The sequence below is a fragment of the Clarias gariepinus genome, chromosome 15 (assembly GCF_024256425.1).
Source record: "Clarias gariepinus isolate MV-2021 ecotype Netherlands chromosome 15, CGAR_prim_01v2, whole genome shotgun sequence".
NCBI classification, from domain to species: domain Eukaryota; kingdom Metazoa; phylum Chordata; class Actinopteri; order Siluriformes; family Clariidae; genus Clarias; species Clarias gariepinus.
The window spans coordinates 1776048-1796863 of record NC_071114.1 but is presented as its reverse complement, the minus strand read 5'-3'; the positions used below and the strand labels follow the sequence as shown (position 1 = coordinate 1796863).

Sequence of the window (20816 nt, the reverse complement as noted above, 5' to 3'; positions counted from 1 at the left end):
TCTTTCTCTCTGTAGGCTCCCTGTCCCTGGGGGTTTTCCTCGTGTCAGTCGGTCTAACCGTGTGCGTCGTGTGGCTCGTGGCACTTTGCGGCATCTGTGGATGGTGCCAGCGCAGACTGGTGAGTGATGTCACTTCCTGTTTCAAGGTAAATCCCAAATGAGAGCCAGCTGATTTTACACTCATCCCAAACTAACATAGCAGGGTACCTAGTCTTATGAACTATACGCTAGCCCTGTGCGGTTCGTTAGCGACGGCCTTACAAGCACAGAACAAATTCTGGTGGCAAGGCGAGCTAAATTTTTATACGAGATCATATTTAAAATCATAAAAAACAAACATAAACAATATGTGGTTATAAAATATTGTGGTTGTGGAACAGTTTGTGCTGGTGTGAATGTATGTGTGTGTGTGGGTGTGTGCGCACACACAGGTACACATGAAAATAAATGAGCATGGTTCGAAGTAAAACAACAGGTCGGAGGGATTTTTATTTATTTATTTATTTATTTATTTTTTCGTTTAGAAAAACACACGTTAAATGCACGGCTTCTGATAGATGTATCATGTTCATTAATCACATTACCAGTAATGAGCTTGAATGCGGGGGGGACATCAGACTCTAGACTCTAGACGGATGATTAGCGAAGAGAGGAAATGAGAAAAGAGAAGAAGGAAAGAAAGGGAGGAAAAAAAAAGAGAAGCAGACGGTTGGACTGTAGGTGGCTTAAACGAACACAGGCTTTAATTACATTCAGTAATTGGGCTTTGGTCCATGTCCACACCCTGCAGGCCAGAGGAGCCTCCTCATTACAGGGAGGGATGACTCTCTCTCTCTCTCTCTCTCTCTCTCTCGTCATTGACTGATCGGCTTTGCTGATTTACATTTACATTTACATTTAGGCATTTGGCAGACGCTCTTATCCAGAGCGACTTACAAAAAGTGCTTTAATGTTTACATAATTGGATACATACTTACACTGGGTTAACTAGGTTAATAACTAAGTACCATTAGTCCAACACAACTGAGTTTTTTTTTTTTTTTTTTTTTTTTTTGTGGGTGCTGATTGACAGCCTGCATCGATGTCTAAGGTCACCTTAAACATTTAACCCATACCATCATCGCAGTGCTTCAGGATCCTTTTTGTGTTGAAGCTGCAAAATAAAACTCACCTGCTGGTCTTTTGTCCTGAAACTCATTGGGGGCGTGGCTATTTTCAAGGCGGTTTTATTGCTTGCTCACTTTAACAGCTGCACACAGGCTACAAATTACAATGGCCCGACTGCTTTTATAGACTCTGCTGTTAACACTGACAGGAAATGAATCACAGGAGTGAAATGGTAGTGAAGTATTAAACACATGTATCAGGTTACAGCGTTTAAGGACGCAGGGATGCCCGGGTCGCACTGGTGTGGAGCTGGAGCCTGAGCTCGCATGACCTTGTGTCAGTGTAGGAGGATCAGAGGCCGAGGATACTTTCCACAAGGATAGATACGAAGATCAATAAGGAATGAAATGAAACATTCCCAGGATGTAGTTCTCATTAGCATTATACTGTTAAAGATCTCTATCTATGGGGGGGGGGGGGTCAAGAATTAATTAATGAATTACTATGATTTTTTGTGCACTAACCATACACAATGATTTGTTAGTTTTTTAAGAACAGCTTTATTAACAAAATCTAAGCTTAATTAAACACATACACTTAAACATGCAATTGTCAAAACTATCACTCGATCATTTCCATGGCTTTCATCTGGAGAGGATTATAGGAGTAGAATAAAAATCTACTGAAACATAAGAATTAAATCATTTAATTTTTACAGTACTGTAGATTTGTATGACCAGTCTCTCTCTCTCTCTCTCTCTCTCTCTCTCTCTTTTACACAGACACAAATCATTACATTACTATTATGGCATTTAAAAATCTATTTTTGAGCCTTTTGTACCCAAGCATTTCGGTGAAGCCACAAAGTCTAATGAAAAAACAAAACCTCTTCTTTAAATTGAGAATGAAACACAAATTGTGTAAAGAACTCGTCTTTTTGTAAACTCCCGTATTAAACTGAATCCTTGGTTTTCTTCGTCTCTTCGCTTTGAGGATTTGTGTGTGTGTGTTTGTGTGTGTGTGTGTGTGTTTGTGTGTGTGTGTGTGTGTATCACACCTTCAGTTCTCTTCTTTTTAAAATCTGTCAGAAGCTGTGCTTGAGCTGTTCTCTTGGCCGTTGCGAAAATGTGAACAGTGTGAAAAATGATGCAAACTTGCGTGAGCTTGTGAGCAGCGCGTTACAATATTGAATTCTGATTGGCTAATCTCCATTATTCACAAAATGAGATGATCATATATAGAGAGTTTTAATATTTTATTTTCTGGACAAATTTTACATAATACACAGTGTTATTAATATGAAGGGATGGTGGGGGGGGGTGGTGGTTTTACAGAGGGGATGGTTTTTGGGATGGTGTCATCCCCCGCATGCCCCCCCCCCCGCTCCACTTGAGCCCTGACCATAGACCTCTAGTTGACTAGTCCTCTACTTGTTTAATTGTGCCTAGTAATGAGCTAGTGCAAATACATAGTCGTTTAATCCCATCGACATAATTAACGAAACCATGAATTCTGCATTCTAGCAAAACTATCCTGAAGAAGAATGTCTGGCCATCAGTTTGTGACCTTAAGCTCAAGTGCACTTGGGTTATGCAGTGGGACAATCCCAAACACACCAGCAAGTCCACCTCTGAATGGCTCAAAACAACAACAACATAAAACTAAATTAAGGTTTTGATATTTGAAAGGCCGGACTTAAATCCTATTTAGATGATCTCAAACACACAAAGGAGAGCGGGTCAAAATTCCTCCATTGCCAGTGGACAAGACCCATTGCCAGTTATCACAAGAGCAAGTGAGGCACTTTGCATTTACTGTGTGTTATCTTTGGATAAAATAAAAATTAGTTTGATGATCTGAAACATTTAAGTGTGCAAAAAAAGATAAAAAAAAATCAGAAAAGGGCAAATAAATGTTCTTGGCATTGTATACACTCAATGTCTATATGTAGTTGGACAGTTTCATAATTTTCCTCATGTTTTTCCCCCTGTACTCCTTCACAATGGATTCGATGTGGAGATGTGATTGACTTCAGCATTAATTGACTTTTAGCAATAGTTTTGCGTAGAGGAATTATAGCTCTTAAGGTTTTTTATTTAAAAGGTCACTTTGGTTTTACACAATCAAAAGTAATAAGAGACCTGACTAATAGACAGACTGATGGCCAGGTGACACAAGTTTCTTAGTTATTTTATGACAAATAAAAGTAAAAAAAAGAAAAGGTGAAAAGTCTGTGTATTGCAATGATATAATTATGAAAACTATAGTGTGTGACTGTCCAAATACTTATGGACCTAGAATGTAGATAAATCTCTTTTCCAAATGCCACAAAATATCCAGAAATGGCATTATTATTATTATTATTATTATTATTATTATAACTCACTCACTCATTATCTATATCAATTTATTCAGGGTTGCGGGGGGCGGAGCCTATCCCAGTTGACATGGGCCACAAGGCGGTGTACACCATGGACAGGGTGCCAATCCATCGCAGGGCACACACACACATACACACACACACACACTTGGTTACATCAGTTAACCTGATCTGCAGGTTTTTGGACTGTGGGAGGAAACCGGAGGAACCGGAGGAAACCCACCCAGATTAGGAAAATTATTACAGGCTGTGTGATGTAAGCGATGAGTTTTTATATTAAATTGCTCGTAATAATATTATTATCATTTCTATAGTAACAGCTCAAACACCGGTCACATGATCTTACACTAATGGGCAATACCATGCAAAGGTCAGGCTTCCCACAGGGAGAAAGTGTGTGTAATCTACAGCGTTCCTACCAATCCGTACTGATCTGCTAAATAAACTGCATCTGCTTATATAATATAGGGAGTAAATATTCATTCGAGCCTTTTCATGGTACGAGTGTAATGCTTTCCACAGCTGTCTTCGAGATTTACAGAGATTGTGGAAAAACTGTAAAACTTGGGTCCAAAATGCTGATAAACCTCTGGATGAGACCCTGTGGAGACAGGAGACGTGTGTGTGTGAGTTTAGATTGAGGAAGTTACCACTCATGGGGATGTGGTGTGGCGGCCTCTTGAACGGCCGTGCGGACGCTGAGTGGTGAGATTGAACATGGATCTCCAGCTCAGGTGAGTTCTGTAGGTCCGCCCCTTGTTAGGCACACTGTGCAGTTGGCGCACCCCTAGCGGTGTGTGCAGAGTGTGTGTGTGAGAAGCACTTGCACTAAGTGGCCCGCCGCCACAGCACCCACCGTTCAGGGCTTGGCGTCGTGAGAGGGCATCTGCGTTCGCTTGTTGTGCGGTGTGACCTGTGAACCACAGAGAGTGAAGGTGAGGGGTCAGGGCATCAACGGCCCGGCCCAGGGGAGGAGCAGCAGTACGCAATCGCCCACCTCGGATCTGCCTTGAATTCGGTCTGCACCGCCTGCTGTTTAACAGTAGGACTTTACTGATATTGTTTTAAAGCTCCTGTACAAATCTAATCACCGACCTGAAGGGCGGAGGCTGCTCGTCCCAGGCTTCCTCAGCTACGCCGAGCAGATTGTGCCGCTCGAATAACAGCTCGAAGGGGATGAAGCAATTCCCAATTGTGGCCGCTTTCGACCGCCACTCTCTGGAGCATTCATTTCAGCGTCTAATTAAATTGCTCGACGAGGCCGTCGGCCTGCGGGTGGTACACTGGCGTGTGGATCTGCTTAATCTGCAACAGCCTGCACACATCACACATTAGTTTAGTTATAAAAGGTCAGTTTAGATTCAGACAGACACCGGGTTGGGCGTGGTGGCCTCTAAAAATGACGCGCTGACGCTCACTGATGGGATTAAAATTTGATCCCCAGCCCAGGTGAGTTCTGTTGGCCCGTCCCCTCCACAGTTGACCCACCCTACAGTGTGTGTGTGTGTGTGTGTGTGTGTGTGCAAGAAGCACCTGCACTGAGTGGCCTGCCGTTACAGTCATCTTAAACACGCTGTCTCTGCAGTAATCGCTTCCAAGTTGTTGTGAATCGCCTCTAAACCATCCGTGTTGTTTTATTTACAGCTACAAAGCTAACTAGCGTCTAACACAAGGCTGAATCCCTAATCCCTCACGGGAGTGTACACCCTACATAGTGCACTAGCTTTCCATTTAACCCTATTTGGGATTGGACCCCAGAACCCTGAAGTTAACGGAGCTGATACTCTAAAGTGTAATAAGTGTAAATATAAAGTAGATCTGGTGAGTTTCTCAGGACTGTCCACCACCTCCATGGTTTATTCTCCTCACCTTTAGTCTACGCTAACTCCACCACTCGTGTGTGGGCGGGGCAAAATAACTGGTTAAATAAAGAAACAAATCATAATCTCGTGGTAATAACTGGTGTTTGTGAAACTGTTGTATAAAAGCGATATCACACTGGTGACTCGAGGTTGTACTGTTGTACTGAATATCAGTGCTGAACAGCATGACCTTGAGTGGTATGTGGCTTAAATATGACGGAGGATTTGTTGATTTTTTATTCCTGATCTCAGCATGTCCATGCTGTTTTAGTTTACCAACACGAGTCCAAGTCACGTTCACAATGCTGGAACTGTCCTAATAACTACATTCTAAACAAAAAAGAACATTATGATGAGAACACTAACCAAAACCAAACCTGAAACAGAGTCTTCCCAAGAAGCAGAGCCAATATAACACCCGTATTAACGTCATGTTATTACCCGAAAGCGTCCCGTCCGAAAGCCCTGACCTGTTCGTCCCTTTGTGCAAAAATGTAACACAGCTTCAGTTTTATAACTAGTTATTTTTTTAGCCCTTTCCTGTTTCTTTGGCCAGACAGTGTTAGTGTTATTGCTTTCCGTCCTGCAGTTTGATGAGGAAGTAAACAGTGAAGTTTAATAAACCAAGGCCTTTTTGTGTTTTCACAATAAAACTAAACCTCTTTCTGTGAATGAGAACTGGAGCGGTATCACTCTGGAGGCAGTGTGTGTGTGTGTGTGTGTGTGTGTGTCTGTCTGTCTGTCTCACAGCTCTCAAAGGGTTAAATCTTGATGGACAGGAAGAGGACAGACCGGGGGCTGTGGCTGAGTGGGACTGCAGGTTCTCAGTGCCTCCAACAGAGAAAGCATCTGTGCTCGTCTCAGCCTTTCTTCTCCATGCCTCCCTCTCTCTCTCTCTCTCTCTCTCTCCCCCCTCTCTCTCTCTCTCACTCCGTGTCTAACATGTTAATTCACTGCCCTCTATCTCGCTGTTCTCTCATCATTACAAGTTCTGTAAACCCATTCATCCGGTCATTTTCACACCTCTCCCTTTCTCTCCATCTCCCATCCTCCTCCTCTCTCTCTCGTTCTCCCTGCAGTCCGTCTCTCTCCCCCGCCGTGTTTCCCCGCTGAGATTTCCTCCTCCATCCTCTCTCATCTTCTGCATTCTCTCGATTCCTCCTGGCGAAGCTGCTTAAGACTTGAGGATGTTGTTTAATAAGAAATATTTCGCACCTGATGTGAGAGGCAAGCCTGTGAGGCTCGGAGCGTTTCTCATTTGCATTAGCCCAAGGATACGATGTTCGTTTCCGGGTCTGTAGTGAAAACTGCACAGGCTTCACCAAACACTCACAGAATAAAAATTCACACTCATTTTTTTTCTTTAGGAATAATGAGATAGCATAAACCAGAGCTCCTCTGAAGATGTGTCAGTGTGCAGGAAGCACCTGAACCACACACTCATGATCGCTTGCTACGCGTGTGCCCCCCTCTCTGAAATTTAGACAGCATTGTGAGAAATAAAGGCTGGTTTAAGAACCATGATAAATGAGCCGAAGTGGGAGAAAGGAAGAGTTCAGTTCTGGCAGCAAATGCAATTTCTGCCAAAATGCAATCATGTTGCAATCATCTGTCAGACAGAGAACTGATCCCACGTTTCAGCAGCTCTAACAGGGAGGCGCGGTTCAGCGTACGCCCTGCTGGTGGTGCTGTAGTTCAGTGCCATCGACTAGTCCCACACACTCCACGCAGACCCGAGTTTTCCTATCACATGCGTCTGACTCTGACTGATGAATCCACTCACCCCTTGTGTGATACCTTACTGTAACGTCACCCTGAATATTACCGGACTCGACAGCTTCTTTATTCAGCACTGGTTCGATGAGGTCATATTTCAACATACTGTATGGGTTTTGCCACATAAATTCCAGAAGAATTTTGTTCGTGAGCATAAATATAATTTCAGGGTCTGATATTCTGATATTATTAGATATACATATTCCCTCACACTTTTGGAACTCATTTCCATAAGTTTTTTAATCTGTAAATCTGCTGTTCGGCAATGACCATAGTAAAAACTGATATAGATAATAACTAATATAGATTAAAACTAACTGAATTTAATATTAAACATAAGGAATGGCTTAACAGGAAGCAGCTGATCTTCTGATCATTCCGGTTAGTTTGTGACAGTTATTCTGTACATGGTCACTGGAGGCCTGGAGTCTATCTCAGGAGTCTTCAGGCACAGGGCGAGGTACTCCTTTGACAGGTTACCAGGGTCACGGCGGGGGACACTCAGGACACTTACTCACATCCTGGAATCACCACTTAGCCTCACCTGCATGTCTTTGGACTGTGGAAGGAAAACCGGAGTACCTGGAGGAAACCCACCAAGAGTTCCTTCCATGTTGGACAAACAGGTTCCATACCAACATGTTCACCAGGATTTCATATTTCTCTCATTAACCCAGCAACTGAAAAAAGATAAAAACCCTCCTTTCCTGACTGACATGTGTAAAAGAAGAATCTTCCATTCAGTATGTGCGTGTGCACTTATTCTCCCAAACCTTCTGAATCCTGCACACACAGTGAGGAAACGATAGCAGATGCTGTTTAAAGCAAGATACAATCCATCTTTCACAAGCAGTGTGTGTAACGTGTGTACTAATGCAGTCATGCTACATGATTTCTAAACAAGAATGTGTTCTTCTCTCTCTCTCTTCCACCACCTGTTGTTAAGCGTTAAGTATGCGTGTGGAGCTGTTTCCCTCCGTTTGTCAGAGGTGTGTGTTTCTCTGTCAGACGGATCATTGTAGAGTAATTTGCGTTTTGGCAGGAAACACATTTCCGGAACGGTGCGAGCGCTCCGCTCATTCCTCGCCTCTCTTCAAATCATTTATCATCTTTTACGCCATTTCTGGCAGCTGCTATCGTTCAGGGTGCTTTCTAATGAATTTTCCATTCTCCAGATGTGAAAAATAATTAAGCCTTAATTACTTTAAATCTTTACGTAAAAGCATGCGTTTAGATTTTGAGTCGAGATGAAAGATGAAAAAGAGAAGGATGATGATTACTAGGATGAAAAATAATCTTACAAGCTCAATAACATCATCTTAATTAAGTTTGGATGTTGAAATTGTTGAAAAACTCGTGCCACAACGAGATAGATCCTGTTTATTTCAGTAGTGTGTCACGAACTAACCGGGATGATCGGAAGACTTTAGCACTAGCGGTTAGCCCTTTGTAGCGTGGATGGTAAACCCAAACGCGGAAGTAAGCGAATAGGCAGGATAACCACGCGATTTTATCTAAGGACTCTCACACAAGAGGAGCAAGGGAAAAACAGAAAATTTAACCCGCGTCCTATAAACACACATTCTAATCAGAAAAGCAAACCCAAGAAAATGAGTACTCACAATTTGGTGGACAGATAATCTGGACCAACATGGGCGAAACTCAATGACTGAGCGAGTGTGAAGCGCCATCTTGTCTCCTTTTATGCTTCCTGTTTCGCGACCGTACTACTTCCGGGTCCTAGTGCCAGTCGCGGAACGTGTGTGTGTGACAGATTGAGGATAGTCTAGTCAGAAAGAGTGCAGGTGGGCAGTGAAGGAAGAGAATCATGGAGAGGACTGAGGAGGCATTTAACCTTAGTAGACCTAGTACACTTAAACCTGTAGTAGATAGATAGATAGATAGATAGATAGACAGATACTTTATACCAAAGGAAATTTCAGATGTCCAGCAGCAATAGAAACAGTAACACTGATAAAGGTTGTAGATGTGATTGTTTACTGTATATCTTACATACAGTCAGTATACTGTACACAGGGAAATGTAAGAACTGACCAGAAGTTACTAGTGAACTACAAGATATATAAGAAGTAGACGGAATTAACCGAGTACTGTCAGTGTTTTAGCCCTCACTAAGTCTAAACACTTTTACAATCTTCTGACTAGAACTTTACAAGCTGTTGATGAAAAACCTCCCAAAACTATGATGCCACCACCACCATGCTTCATGGCAAAGAACTGGCCCTGTGATAAGGCAGTGCCTGCTTTTCTTCAGACGGAGCATTTGGCCTTCTCAGTTTCTCTTGGGCTGAGAGTCTTCGCACGCGGCTATCTTCCTGACAGTGTCCTCTATCTCTCCAGCTCCTCTGCAGTTCTAGTGTAGCTATCTTTCAGTGGTGTGAGTCAGATATCGCTTTGGGGTATTTTATTTTCCCTCTGACTCTCATCTATTTGTTCAACTGAGAGCCTGGCAGCTCTAAGAAGGCTAAGAAGTAAAGAAAGAAAAGGCTGCATTTTTGTTTTTGAAGCCCTTTCGAAGCTGCTTCACTTCCCCAGACCTGTGGCTTCATGATGACTTTGTCATCAGCTTGCTGCCACCTTAATGGACTTTATCACAGTCACAGGAAAATGAGGAAGAAGTGTTGAGGTCTGGATTCATTACTGCAGCCACATGCATAGGTGGACTTCAGGTTGCATCTAGAATAATTCTAACCTTCACAGACGTACAGGTATATCAGGTATAAAGTTACAGACGCTGAAAGAGTGTGTTTGAAAGAAGAGTGAACCTGAGGGAATTTTCAGGTCTTTTCCAGAGTGCCTGATGTGAATAGTAATTCATCTGCAACAGTAACAGAGTTGTGTCTGTGACGTGTAAGTCCCAAAACAACACGATACCTTTATCACACCATGTCTTCATGGAGATGGATTCAGAGAGGGGTCTGGAATGATGTCATAGCCAGCAGGAGATCTGCGGTCCTGCTGAAACAGGGTGCAGGCCTCATAGTTCCAGTGACGGGAGACTGTACTTCTTACTTACTTGATCCCGGGTGATGGTTTAGCCTCCCGCAGCCAGGGGCATGGAGAGAGCTGATTGGCCCAAGCTCTGTCACGGAGGAGGGACCTTGTTCCCAGAGCGTATTACTCCACTCCAAGCAGCGGTGCTTGGCCGAGCAGTTTGAAGCGATGCAGGTGGTAGTGTGCCATGGTGTGGTGGAAGCACATGATAGTCATCAGCCCTTCCTAAGTGGTAGGTGTAGCCTTGAAGTGGGAGTGGCCTAATGGGCTACGACTAAATTAGGGAGAAAATCTGATTAAATACAAGTAAATCTTTAAAAGGTTACTTGTTATTTAGGTCTAATGTACTCCTAAACTGGGTAAACTTTATTAAAGCCCCCGTAATGATAGAAAAACCTATAAAGTTTTACACTGTAAAAAAAAAATAAAAAAAACTTGTTTATTGTGAAAGTGGTCCATTGTTTGTGACACTGAGGGGTTAGAGTGAGGCATTGTATTATTTAGCTGAAGAAAAACACATCGATATCTGAGAAAGGGATAGAGAGAGAGATTTGTGTGTGTGTGTGTGTGTGTGTGTGTGTTTGACATTTTGACATGGATGGTATTTGTTCGGCTGGTGAATTGTGTAAAGAAACACTGTTTATCGTTCTCGGTATCCTTGTGGATTTTTCTTCAGCGCTAACACACACATATACACGCACGCACACACACACACACACACACACACACACACACACACACACACACACACACACTATGCGCACAGTGTTTGATGGCCAACTTTCTATGGAGTCTCTTATTCGGGTAAGAATGTATTGACTTTGAAGCTGTGAAAATATTGTTATTCATCATAGACCTGCTGTGTGTGTGTGTGTGTGTGAGTGTGTGTGTGTGTGTGTGTGTAAAAGAGAGAGAGAGAGAGAGCTAAATGTCTAGGTAATGAGGAATAAGGTCCCAGTTGAAACGTGTAATATGACAGTAAATGAGACACAAGGCTAACATGAAGACGTTACTTTAGAGTTTAGAGAAATGAAGACTCTGAATGTAGAGAGAGCTTTAAACGTCCAGAATGCTCTCCTTTAACTCCTTAGAGCTGAAGAGGACCAACAGCAACCATTACAGTCAATGTCACAGAATCCCTTCCCTCGTTCTTATCCTGTTGATTTAAATGCTAGGCAGCGCGATGGCTGTAGCGCTAAGGGGAGGCGTGCGGGCCGTGCTCAGCTCGGCTCCTCGGCCCCCTGGAAAGAGGACCATAAGCTCCTTTACTGCACTGTAACAAACACTAGCTGCCAGTTGGCAAGGAATGTTAGCAGCATGATGAAGTGCTAAAGACGGAGGAGAGCGGTACGACAGGAGCTGATCTGTTCTCACTGACTGCTTCTTCACTCTGAAAGATCACATGCTGCTTCAGCGAGTGTTTGGTGCTGTGGTGCAGGAGGAGGAATCCCTAACGTGAGCTCCCGACTGCTAATGAGACAACGTCATGACTGCTAGGGCAAGGAGTACAGAAACGCCAGAGGCGGCAAAGGAGGCGGCTTCCCCAGGGAAGGACAGTGTTCAGACATGCCACACCAAATCTGATTTTCTGCATATGTAGATTGGCCTTCATGTTGTTCAAACAGTAAAACATTTAGAGTAGTTTGAAATCAGATTCTTAAAGATGCGCCTTAGTCTGGAGGCTCTACGGATTTCATACCGTCCAATGTGTCACTCACACCCCGACACAGAAGTCCACACAGTCACATGGTATGGACATGGAACCATGATTAAAAAAGAGCGGGAAAATGATGCTCTTGCTTAAAACACAATTCATTTTTTCTGCATGAAATATTCAGTGGCATGACTATCACATACACAGCGGTAATAGTGCCAAAAGCGGATGAAGGATTCTCTGTGACCTCCTAAAGCCCAGTAACTTAACTTTCTACAGAGCGCCTAGTTTAACCGCAGTGTGGAGATGGAGTGCAGTAGTCCCCGGACAGAGGACTAAGTGAAATGTCTGATGGCACTTTGGGTGGCTGCATCCGTCCTGGCAAAGGAAGAAGGAATATACAGAGAGAAGGTGGAATATGAGGAAATATCTTGCTGCATGCAAGCCTCTGGCATAGCTACCATGACAACCAATGCAGATAGTCCAACAATGTGTCAGATTTCAGCTGCCAGTCTGAACAGAGTCAAATCCCATCTGATCACTTTCACATAACAGTGTGGACAGGCAGTGCTAAAGCTCAGGACCCGTACTAACTTAAGCACCCCAGAATCACTCCTAGGAAGGTGATACTAAAAAATGATAGGAGTGATTTCAGAACGTTAAGGAATTGCTCTTACTCCTACTCCTAGAAGTAAGACCAAAATTGCATCATTTTAAGCATTTTCGGCCACTTAGGAGCAATTTCTTACTTTGAGATGCTTGTATGCACTGATTTATGAAACGATGATGCAAGCTGCCTGCTTGGAACATCAATGTCAGATCAGGGCCCGTACTAATAAGTGTCTCAGAAGCACTCGTAGGAATCGCCCTCAAAGTTTGTGAGCATATTGGTAGAAATATTGAAAATATAAAGTAGGACATAAAAGTTCTTTATTAAGCCTCCTGCTCTTTTTTTAGCAAGGCGTAGTATTGCGCCAAGGAAAGCGTGTGACATCAGTTCTTACGACACTGAGAGCCGCAAAGTAGGCTGCACATTATAGTGGGTGTTGTATTCTAAACATACCTGTATAATAAAACTGTAAAGTTAGCGTCTTTGTACATTGAAGATATTTGCAAAAAAAAAAATTGGTGGGACTAAGATGAGTAATAGACCACATCAAGATGTTTTTTTTGGGGGAATTTTTGGCTGTCTGTCTGTTTGTTTGTGCACGCATCACGTAAAAATTACTTGTTACATATAGGCTAATATATGCTTATTTAAAATTTAAATGAAAAATACCCTATCTCTTAGTTTATTTCTTAGTTTATCTCAAAATTCAACAAATGGCGTTGTACATTTTTTAATACATACTTATAAGTGTGCAATTAAAATCTACTTAAAAAACGAGATCTCACAACTTCACTCCGCAGACTTCGCGGTAACGTAAAAATTTTAGTTTATTCCAAAATTCAACATATGGTGCTGTATATTTTCAAAAATGCGCTTATGAGTGTGCAATTAAATATAATGCAAAAGTTGCATATGAGCATAATACGTTTTCGGAAGCGGCCTCGTATTTTAAAATACTGGTAAACCAAAAGCGAATTTTTCTATAATAAATAAAGGAAACTCTAATTATTGTAGCCCAAAAAAAAAAATACATAAAACTAATTAATATAAAATATAAAGGTAAATTAAAACAAATTAACCTGCACTTTACCTTAAAAATAATAAATAAATAAATAAATAAATGCAGACAGATAAGTGTTTCCGTTTATGCACACAGGCACTGTGTGTGTGTGTGTGTGTGTGTGTGTGTGTGTGTGTGTGTGTGTGTGAAGCTAAAGTAAGAAGAGGAGGAATCAGTCCCTCTCTTATTTAAGTTTTTCAAACACACAAAACACACACACACACACACACACATGAATGGAAAGACTGTTTTATCTGAAAAATTTACACGGAACATCGCTAATAGCGACACTAAAGGAATCACTGCTGTAAAGTAAAAATAAAACAAATTAACCTTCACTTTACCTTTAAAAAGAATCACGATAGAGCAGTGTTTCTGTGTAGAGCAGAGAGAAAGCGTGTGCGTGTGTGTGTGTGTGTGTGTGTGAAGGCCAGGGGAGGAGGGTGTAACTGCAGGCTGATACAGAGAGGGAGAGAGACAATGGATCGTTAACCTCTCTAATGAGACTTTTTTTGCTTTACACGTGCACACACACGTGTGTTATTATAAACTGTTATTATAAACTGTGCGTGCTCGCTGTACACACATGCGTACAAACATAAAAAAATATATGTCTTATGCGCACAAACGGTCACATTGTTATAGTAAACAGTACACGCGTGCTGTACTGTTTACTATAACAATCTCCTCTTTGGTCTTCCTCTAGACCTCCTGCCTGGCAGTTCCAACCTCAGCATCCTTCTACCGATATATTCACCATCTCTCCTCTGAACATGTCCAAACCACCTCAATCTGGCCTCTCTGACTTTATCTGCAGAACATCTAACGTGGGTTGTCCCTCTGATGAACTAATTTTTTTATCCTATTTATCCTTGTCACTCCTCAACATCTTCAGCTCTGCTTTCTCCATCTCTCTAGATTTTCCTCCAGCTGTTCCCTGCTCTCACCACAAAGCAAAATGTCATCTGCAAATATCATAGTCCATGGAGACTTGTGTCTAACCTAATCTGTCCTCCTGTCCATCACCAGAGCAAACAAGAAGGGGCTCAGAGAGCCTTGATGCAGACCCACCTTCACCTTGAACTCTTCTGTCACACCTACAGCACATCTCACCACTGTCTTACAGCTCTCATACATGTCCTGCACCACTCTAACATACTTCTCTGCCACTCCAGACCTTCTCATACATCACCACAGCTCCTCTCTTGGCACCCTGTTGTACGCTTTCTCTAAATCTACAAAGACACAATGCAACTCTTTATTACCTTCTCTGTACTTCTCCACCAGCATTTTCAAAGCAAATACTGCATCTGATGTACTCTTTCTAGGCATAAAACCATATTGCTGCTCACAAATGCTCACCTCTGCCCTTAAGCTACTCTTTCGCAAAGCTTCATTGTATGGCTTATCAACTTTATTTCTCTGTAGTTGCCACAGCTCTGCACATCTCCCTTGTTCTTGAAGATCAGCCCTAATAAACTTGTCCATTCCTCTGGAATCCTCTTACTCTACAAAATTTCGTTAAACAGACTAGTCAGAAACTCTACTGCCACCTCTCCTAAGCACTTCCATACCTCCACAGGTATGTCATCAGGACCAACAGCCTTTCCACTCTTCATCCTCTTTAACGCCCTCCTAACCACACTCTTACTGATTTTTGCTACTTTCTACGTCTCCTTGTCCACTTTTCCCTTTCCTGATGATACACCAAGTACCCTCCTACCTGCCTCCCTGATCACCTTAGCACAACATTCTTCCTTTTTCAACTTCCACCACTTTGTCCTCTGCTCTGCCTTTGTCCTTTTCATTTTACACACCACCAGTCTGTGTTGTCTAGCTACACTTTCTCCTACCAACACTTTGCAGTTACTGATCTCTTTCAGATTACAACGTCGACACAAGATGTAGTCCACCTGAGTGCTTCTGCCTCCACTCTTATATGTCACCCTATGTTCCTGCCTCTACTAGAAAAATACTAGTAGTATTTACTACTTTCATCATCTTTGCTAAGTCCACCACCATCTGTGCTTCTACAGTCCTGTCCTGAAGACCAAACCTACCCATGACATTTTTATCACCTCTGTTCACTTCCCCAACTACTCCATTTCTTTTCCTATCCACACCATGGTAAAATAACTTAAAAAACAACTCCTAAGCTTCTAGCCTTGCTACCTTTCCTCCTGGTCTCCTGGACACACAGTATATCCACCTTGCTTCTCTGCATCAAGTCAATCAACTCTCTTGTCTTCCCTGTCATAGTCCCAACATTCAAAGTCCCTACTATCACTCCTAAACTCTTGCCCTTTTTCTTCTCTGTCTGCTTTCGAACACGCCTTCCTCCTCTCCTTTTTTCGACCAACAGTAGCCCAATTTCCACCAGCACCCTGTAGGTCAACAACACCAGTGGCGGTTGTTGTTAACCCAGGCCAAGACCGATCCGGTATGGAAGTCCTCTTAGTGATTCGCATCATTTAATTTGGCAAATGTTTTACATTGGATGCCCTTCCTGACACAACCCTCTGCATTTATCCAGACTTGGGACTGGTTGTTACACGTGGTCTTCCACCGCGAGGATGATCAGCCGTCCTTCCTGTCTTCCTGTAGCGCCGTCTTAGGCGTCTCACGGTGCGGACATGGCGATTTATTACCCTATCCACATCAGCGGTCCTCATGCCTCCCTGCAGCATGCCTAATGCACGTTCACGCAGATGAGCAGGGACCCTGGGCATCTTTCTTTGGGTGTTTTTCACAGTCGGTAGACAAGTCTCTTTAGTGTCCTGCGTTTTTAGAACTGTGACCTTAAATGCCTACTTTCTGTAAGCTGTTAAGGTCTTAACAACCATTCCACAGGTGCATGTTAATTAATTGATTATGGTTAATTGAACATGCATGAAAAACATTGTTTAAACCCTTTACAATGAAGATCTGTAAAGTTATTTGGATTTTTACAACATTATTGTTGAAATACACAGTCCTGAAAAAGGGACGTTTCTTTTGTTGCTGAGTAGATATATGTACTGTATGTATATATATATATATATATATATATATATATATATATATATATATATATATATATATATATTTTTTTTTTTTTTTTACAATGTTAAACTGAATCATGTTGCATCTGTAATCACTTAAATGTTGAGGCTGTTATAACGTTTTGGCTCACAAAGGCCGTCTCATCAGTGCCTCGGGATGATAATTTAATGTGTGTGCCATGGATGATGCCTACAACTCCAGGGAAACCAGTGATGTGCATGAATGCAGCTTCGTTTTTGTTGATTTCACACTGCGTGGTGGGGAAATGTGTGAATCTGCACATGATCTGTAGTGCTGTAAGAGTAGAGTTTAATTTATTATTTCCAACACTGTCGGCTTTGACAAACCCAAATCATCACTGTTTTAAAGCTGCATCTTCATTGTTACTAAAAAGTGTACGGAATCAGTCACCTGCAGAGACAGCATACGAAATATTTGGCCACTTAGGAGTGATTTCCTACTCTGAGATGCTTAGTCTATACGAACCCTGTCTGTTCCACCTGCACTTCTGCAGTGGCCAGTTGATCTCTGTACCAGGTGAAGTGTGAAGTGTGGTATACAGACTGGTAAAAAAAGGTGGGTTAGGGTAAGGGTTAGGTCTAGTTAGAGTGGTAAGGTCTAGTTAGAGTGGTAATCACGTCTGAGATCAGCTGAGCATCAGGGCCGAGGCAGTGCTTTTGTCTAAACCCCAAAAGAGATCCAGAGTGAACGGGGCACAGGCTTTATGTCTCTGTGATTTGCTGGAAATTAAAATGTAGTGCTTAGATTTAGGCTTAGCCTTGGGCAAAAAGTATTATGTACTGTAAGCTTGTTGCCATGGTTATACTGTACTTTACAACATTATGTCGAACAATACAGGAGGTCAAACTTGCTAAGGCTGAACATACGCGTATGGCCTTGTTCAACCAATCGAGGAATTCCAGCGGAGAATGGAATTAAATAAAATGAAACTTAATCATAAATTCCTTCCCTTTTTAATTCCCTCCTTATTCAAGAGCTATGTGCAGGAGTGTGTGTTGCAGGACATTCCCATAATTCTCTTCACCAAATAATAATAATCATACAGGGTTGAAAACATGGTGTTGTCATTTAATGTGGGAAATAAAAAAGAAATAATAATAATAATAATAATAATAATAATAATGATCATTATTTTAACCCCACTGTCGTCCTGTCTAGGGGAAGAGGAACAAGACAAGCTTGGACACAGCAAGCTCTCCGGACTCGGTGTCGGTACGAGGCCGAGGCGAAAACAAAGCCATCAAGTAGGTCTTTCCTGAGTGTGTGTGTGTGTGTGTGTGATAATTCTTCTTTTTTTTTTTATAGAAACACAGAATATAGCAGAGTCCATATCACACATGATACTCTGAAACTTCTGGTCAAAACAAACAACAAATGCTTGATATTTTCAAAATTATTCAAATAAATAATTATTAATTAATCAGAAAATGCTGTATACACTGTCCTTCTCATTATCAATGAATCTATCGTTGCTGTTAGTGTGTGTAGCCGCGACAATGACACAGTAATAACATGACAGCGCTTCTATGCTGAGAAACACACGTCTGTTAAGCTCTGTTGCTTTTCCATCCGTCTGCAGAAGGAGAGAGAGAGAGAGAGAGAGAGAGAGAGAGAGAAGCAGAACACACAAAACAGTGATATTAAAGCTTGAACCTTCTTTATTGTGAGTGGAGTGTTAGCTCAGGCTATAGGATTTGGGGATCTGAGGATCTGGGTTTGAGCCCTGGTGTCAGTGGGTTGCCACACCCCATACTACCCAGCCACTGCAGGAAGTACCAGTCCACTTTAAGTCTGGTGAGTGTTGCGTCAGAAAGGTCAAGGTGTTAGTGGTTTGGATGGTCCGCGGTGGCGACACCTTGACGGGAGCAGCTGAAAGGTTTTCCCACGTTCACTGCTGTGTAAGATCTGTACAGTGTGTATGAACACAAAGCCTCAGACAGACGATGTGTCTGATCTGTGTTTCCGATCAACTGTTGGTGTTTATAAATGCAAAGCTGATCAAATACAATGGCTTATTGCCTGGCAGGACTCGATGGAGGACTTGGTCTGTTTGAGAGCATTTTTTTTACCCTAAAAGAGAGAAATCTGGGTAAATATCTGTAATGTACCCCCTGCAATGTGATTAACAAATCCTGAAGATTCCCATCAGGATCAGCAAGTGTGTGAGCAAATTAGCATGACTGAGAAAGCTCGGAAATCATCGTGCAAATCAAATTTGTTGCCAAAAAATTGAAGACAAAAGGATAAAAAATAGAAGTTTATGAAGTTTGATGGAAATGATTAGAAAGTTTCATGATTCGTGATTAAAATGTTCAGATAGTGATATTATGATTAGCGTCTCACAGAGGACATGAACGTGATGTCTCTCTCTCTGTCTCTCTCTCTGTGTGTGTGTGTGTGTCTCTCTCTCTCTCTCTCTCTAGTGATCTGGATAGGGACTTTTGGAACAACAACGACAGCAGCAATGTTCAGCAGCGCTGGAGCTCCTACCCTCCTAAGGAATTCCTCTTGAACATGTCCCCTTACGCTCCGTACGGAGACCCCCGTCTAACGCCCAAGTAAGTGTCTGTCTGTCCCTCCAAGGGGCAGCGCAGGGCTGTAGCCATCCTGTAAGTGAACCTTCGTCTAATCTTCTAATCTCTTCTAATCAGCTGATTGTAACTCTGTCCTCGCAGCCATTCTGCTCCAGCAGTCTGAGTCAACCACAGCTTTTACCTCAAACACTAACACGAGTTGTTTAAAGGGTGTGGGTGGCTCAGTTCTAGGCTTCTCACCTAGCATCATTATGGCTGAGATTTAATCCCAGTCAGTGCCCAAACCCAGCCACAATGCAGTGCCAGTCCCAAAGGGAGGGTTACATCGGGAAGCGCATCCGGTGTAACGCCTGTGCCTGGGATCAGCCAAAACAACAACATAACTAATACGCACTTGTCAAGATAAAATGTCGAGGTTTTTGGTTTCCTAAGTTAAGAACGTAAGCACACAAGGTGAGCCAGTGCTGTTATAGGACAATAATCAGTGTCGGGGTGTTGTGATAGGGTCCAACATGAAGCAGAGTGCCATTCCCACCCTGGGGTGTACAGTTTGCCCAAAACGGCACATCCTGGATGGGGTTATTTGAATCTAAACATAGACTGGCTGGGTGATTGATTACTAAACATGGCACAACACTCTTGTCATCATTAGAGGTGTTACTACTACAGGAAATCACATGCCCAAAGTACGGTAGCATAAAAAAAGTGAGATGTCATGCACTCAGTGGTGTACTCTGACCTTTTCCAAGCTCGTTTGTTTGTCATCATGTACGCACCAATTCATTCAAATTGCTAGTAGACTATTGTAGGACTGCTTACTTAATCCCGCATGTCACTAGCAGGCGTGACACTGATCCAGAGGAGAGCTTAAGCGTGGGCTGCACGTTCCCTCAGCTTCCTGTTTTAATTGCTTAATTGAGGTTGTTATCTGGGACGGAGCGACGGAGAGTCCTTTCTCCTCCTCTCTCTCGCCATGCTCTTTGGGTAAATCAGTTGCTAATTGAAAGCAGGCTATAATAGATGAAAACCCCGGCGTGGGAAAGGCTGGCGCTGCCCTCTATTGGCTCCCGAGCACCTGTTTAATTAGAATCTCCCTTCCCCTAACATCTGGAGGAGAGCAAAGCAGTTGCAACCGGTGCTGCTTAAAAAACGGAATGGTGTCAGTAAACGGGAACGGAGGATCAGGAGGCTGAGTTAACGGGGATGTGGATTATTCAACTAAGAAATAATTATAAACAAAACAGTTTTGGCAACTAGAGCATATGTTAATGCTTTATTTTTATGCAATACACCGATGACACGCCCCGATTTAGCACTAACATGAAACAGAGCAGGGGAGTAAAATGTCTGGGGCCAAAAGACATGCAAATGAGTACACAATGTCATATGGATGAGCACAAACTGTGCACAGAGAAACACAGATGGTTTGAATCCACAAGCTAATAAAGAGAAAGGAGACACAGGTGAGCACGATGACGGCCGCAAAAAGTAAAAGCACAGGAGTGACGGTGGTAAGTCAGTGATACTCAGACAGGAGTAATACTGTATACATACTAATAAATATTCTTATAATATTACAATTTACTGATCAGTACAGGAGAATGGAAATCACAGCTGTGGATAAAAAGCAGATTTTTTAAATCGCATTTCTTCTACAGAATCAGCTTTCCTTTACACTCATCGTCAGCCTTATAACCATCCGCGAAACAAGCCTGCGCGGGTTATTAGGCACTTAATGAAGTGTTTAGCTACCCG

At 42.5% G+C, this 20816-nt stretch overlaps 2 protein-coding genes across 5 annotated transcripts in view; both read left to right on the top strand.

Moving 5' to 3' along the window:
• syt7b (synaptotagmin VIIb) overlaps positions 1-20816 on the top strand; it is a 105052-nt gene that overhangs the window by 46062 nt on the left and 38174 nt on the right. For 2 of the 4 annotated variants that reach the window (XM_053513204.1, XM_053513202.1), the window contains exons 2-4: positions 16-119; positions 17686-17771; positions 18951-19085. In XM_053513204.1, coding sequence (XP_053369179.1) covers positions 16-119; positions 17686-17771; positions 18951-19085 — 325 coding nt within the window. Of the gene's footprint in view, positions 1-15; positions 147-17685; positions 17772-18950; positions 19086-20816 lie in introns of all 4 variants that reach the window. The other 2 variants (XM_053513203.1, XM_053513201.1) reach the window with 1 other exon arrangement.
• The window catches only part of polr2l (RNA polymerase II, I and III subunit L), a 104750-nt gene that overhangs the window by 69892 nt on the left and 14042 nt on the right, over positions 1-20816 (top strand). The window lies entirely within an intron of this gene.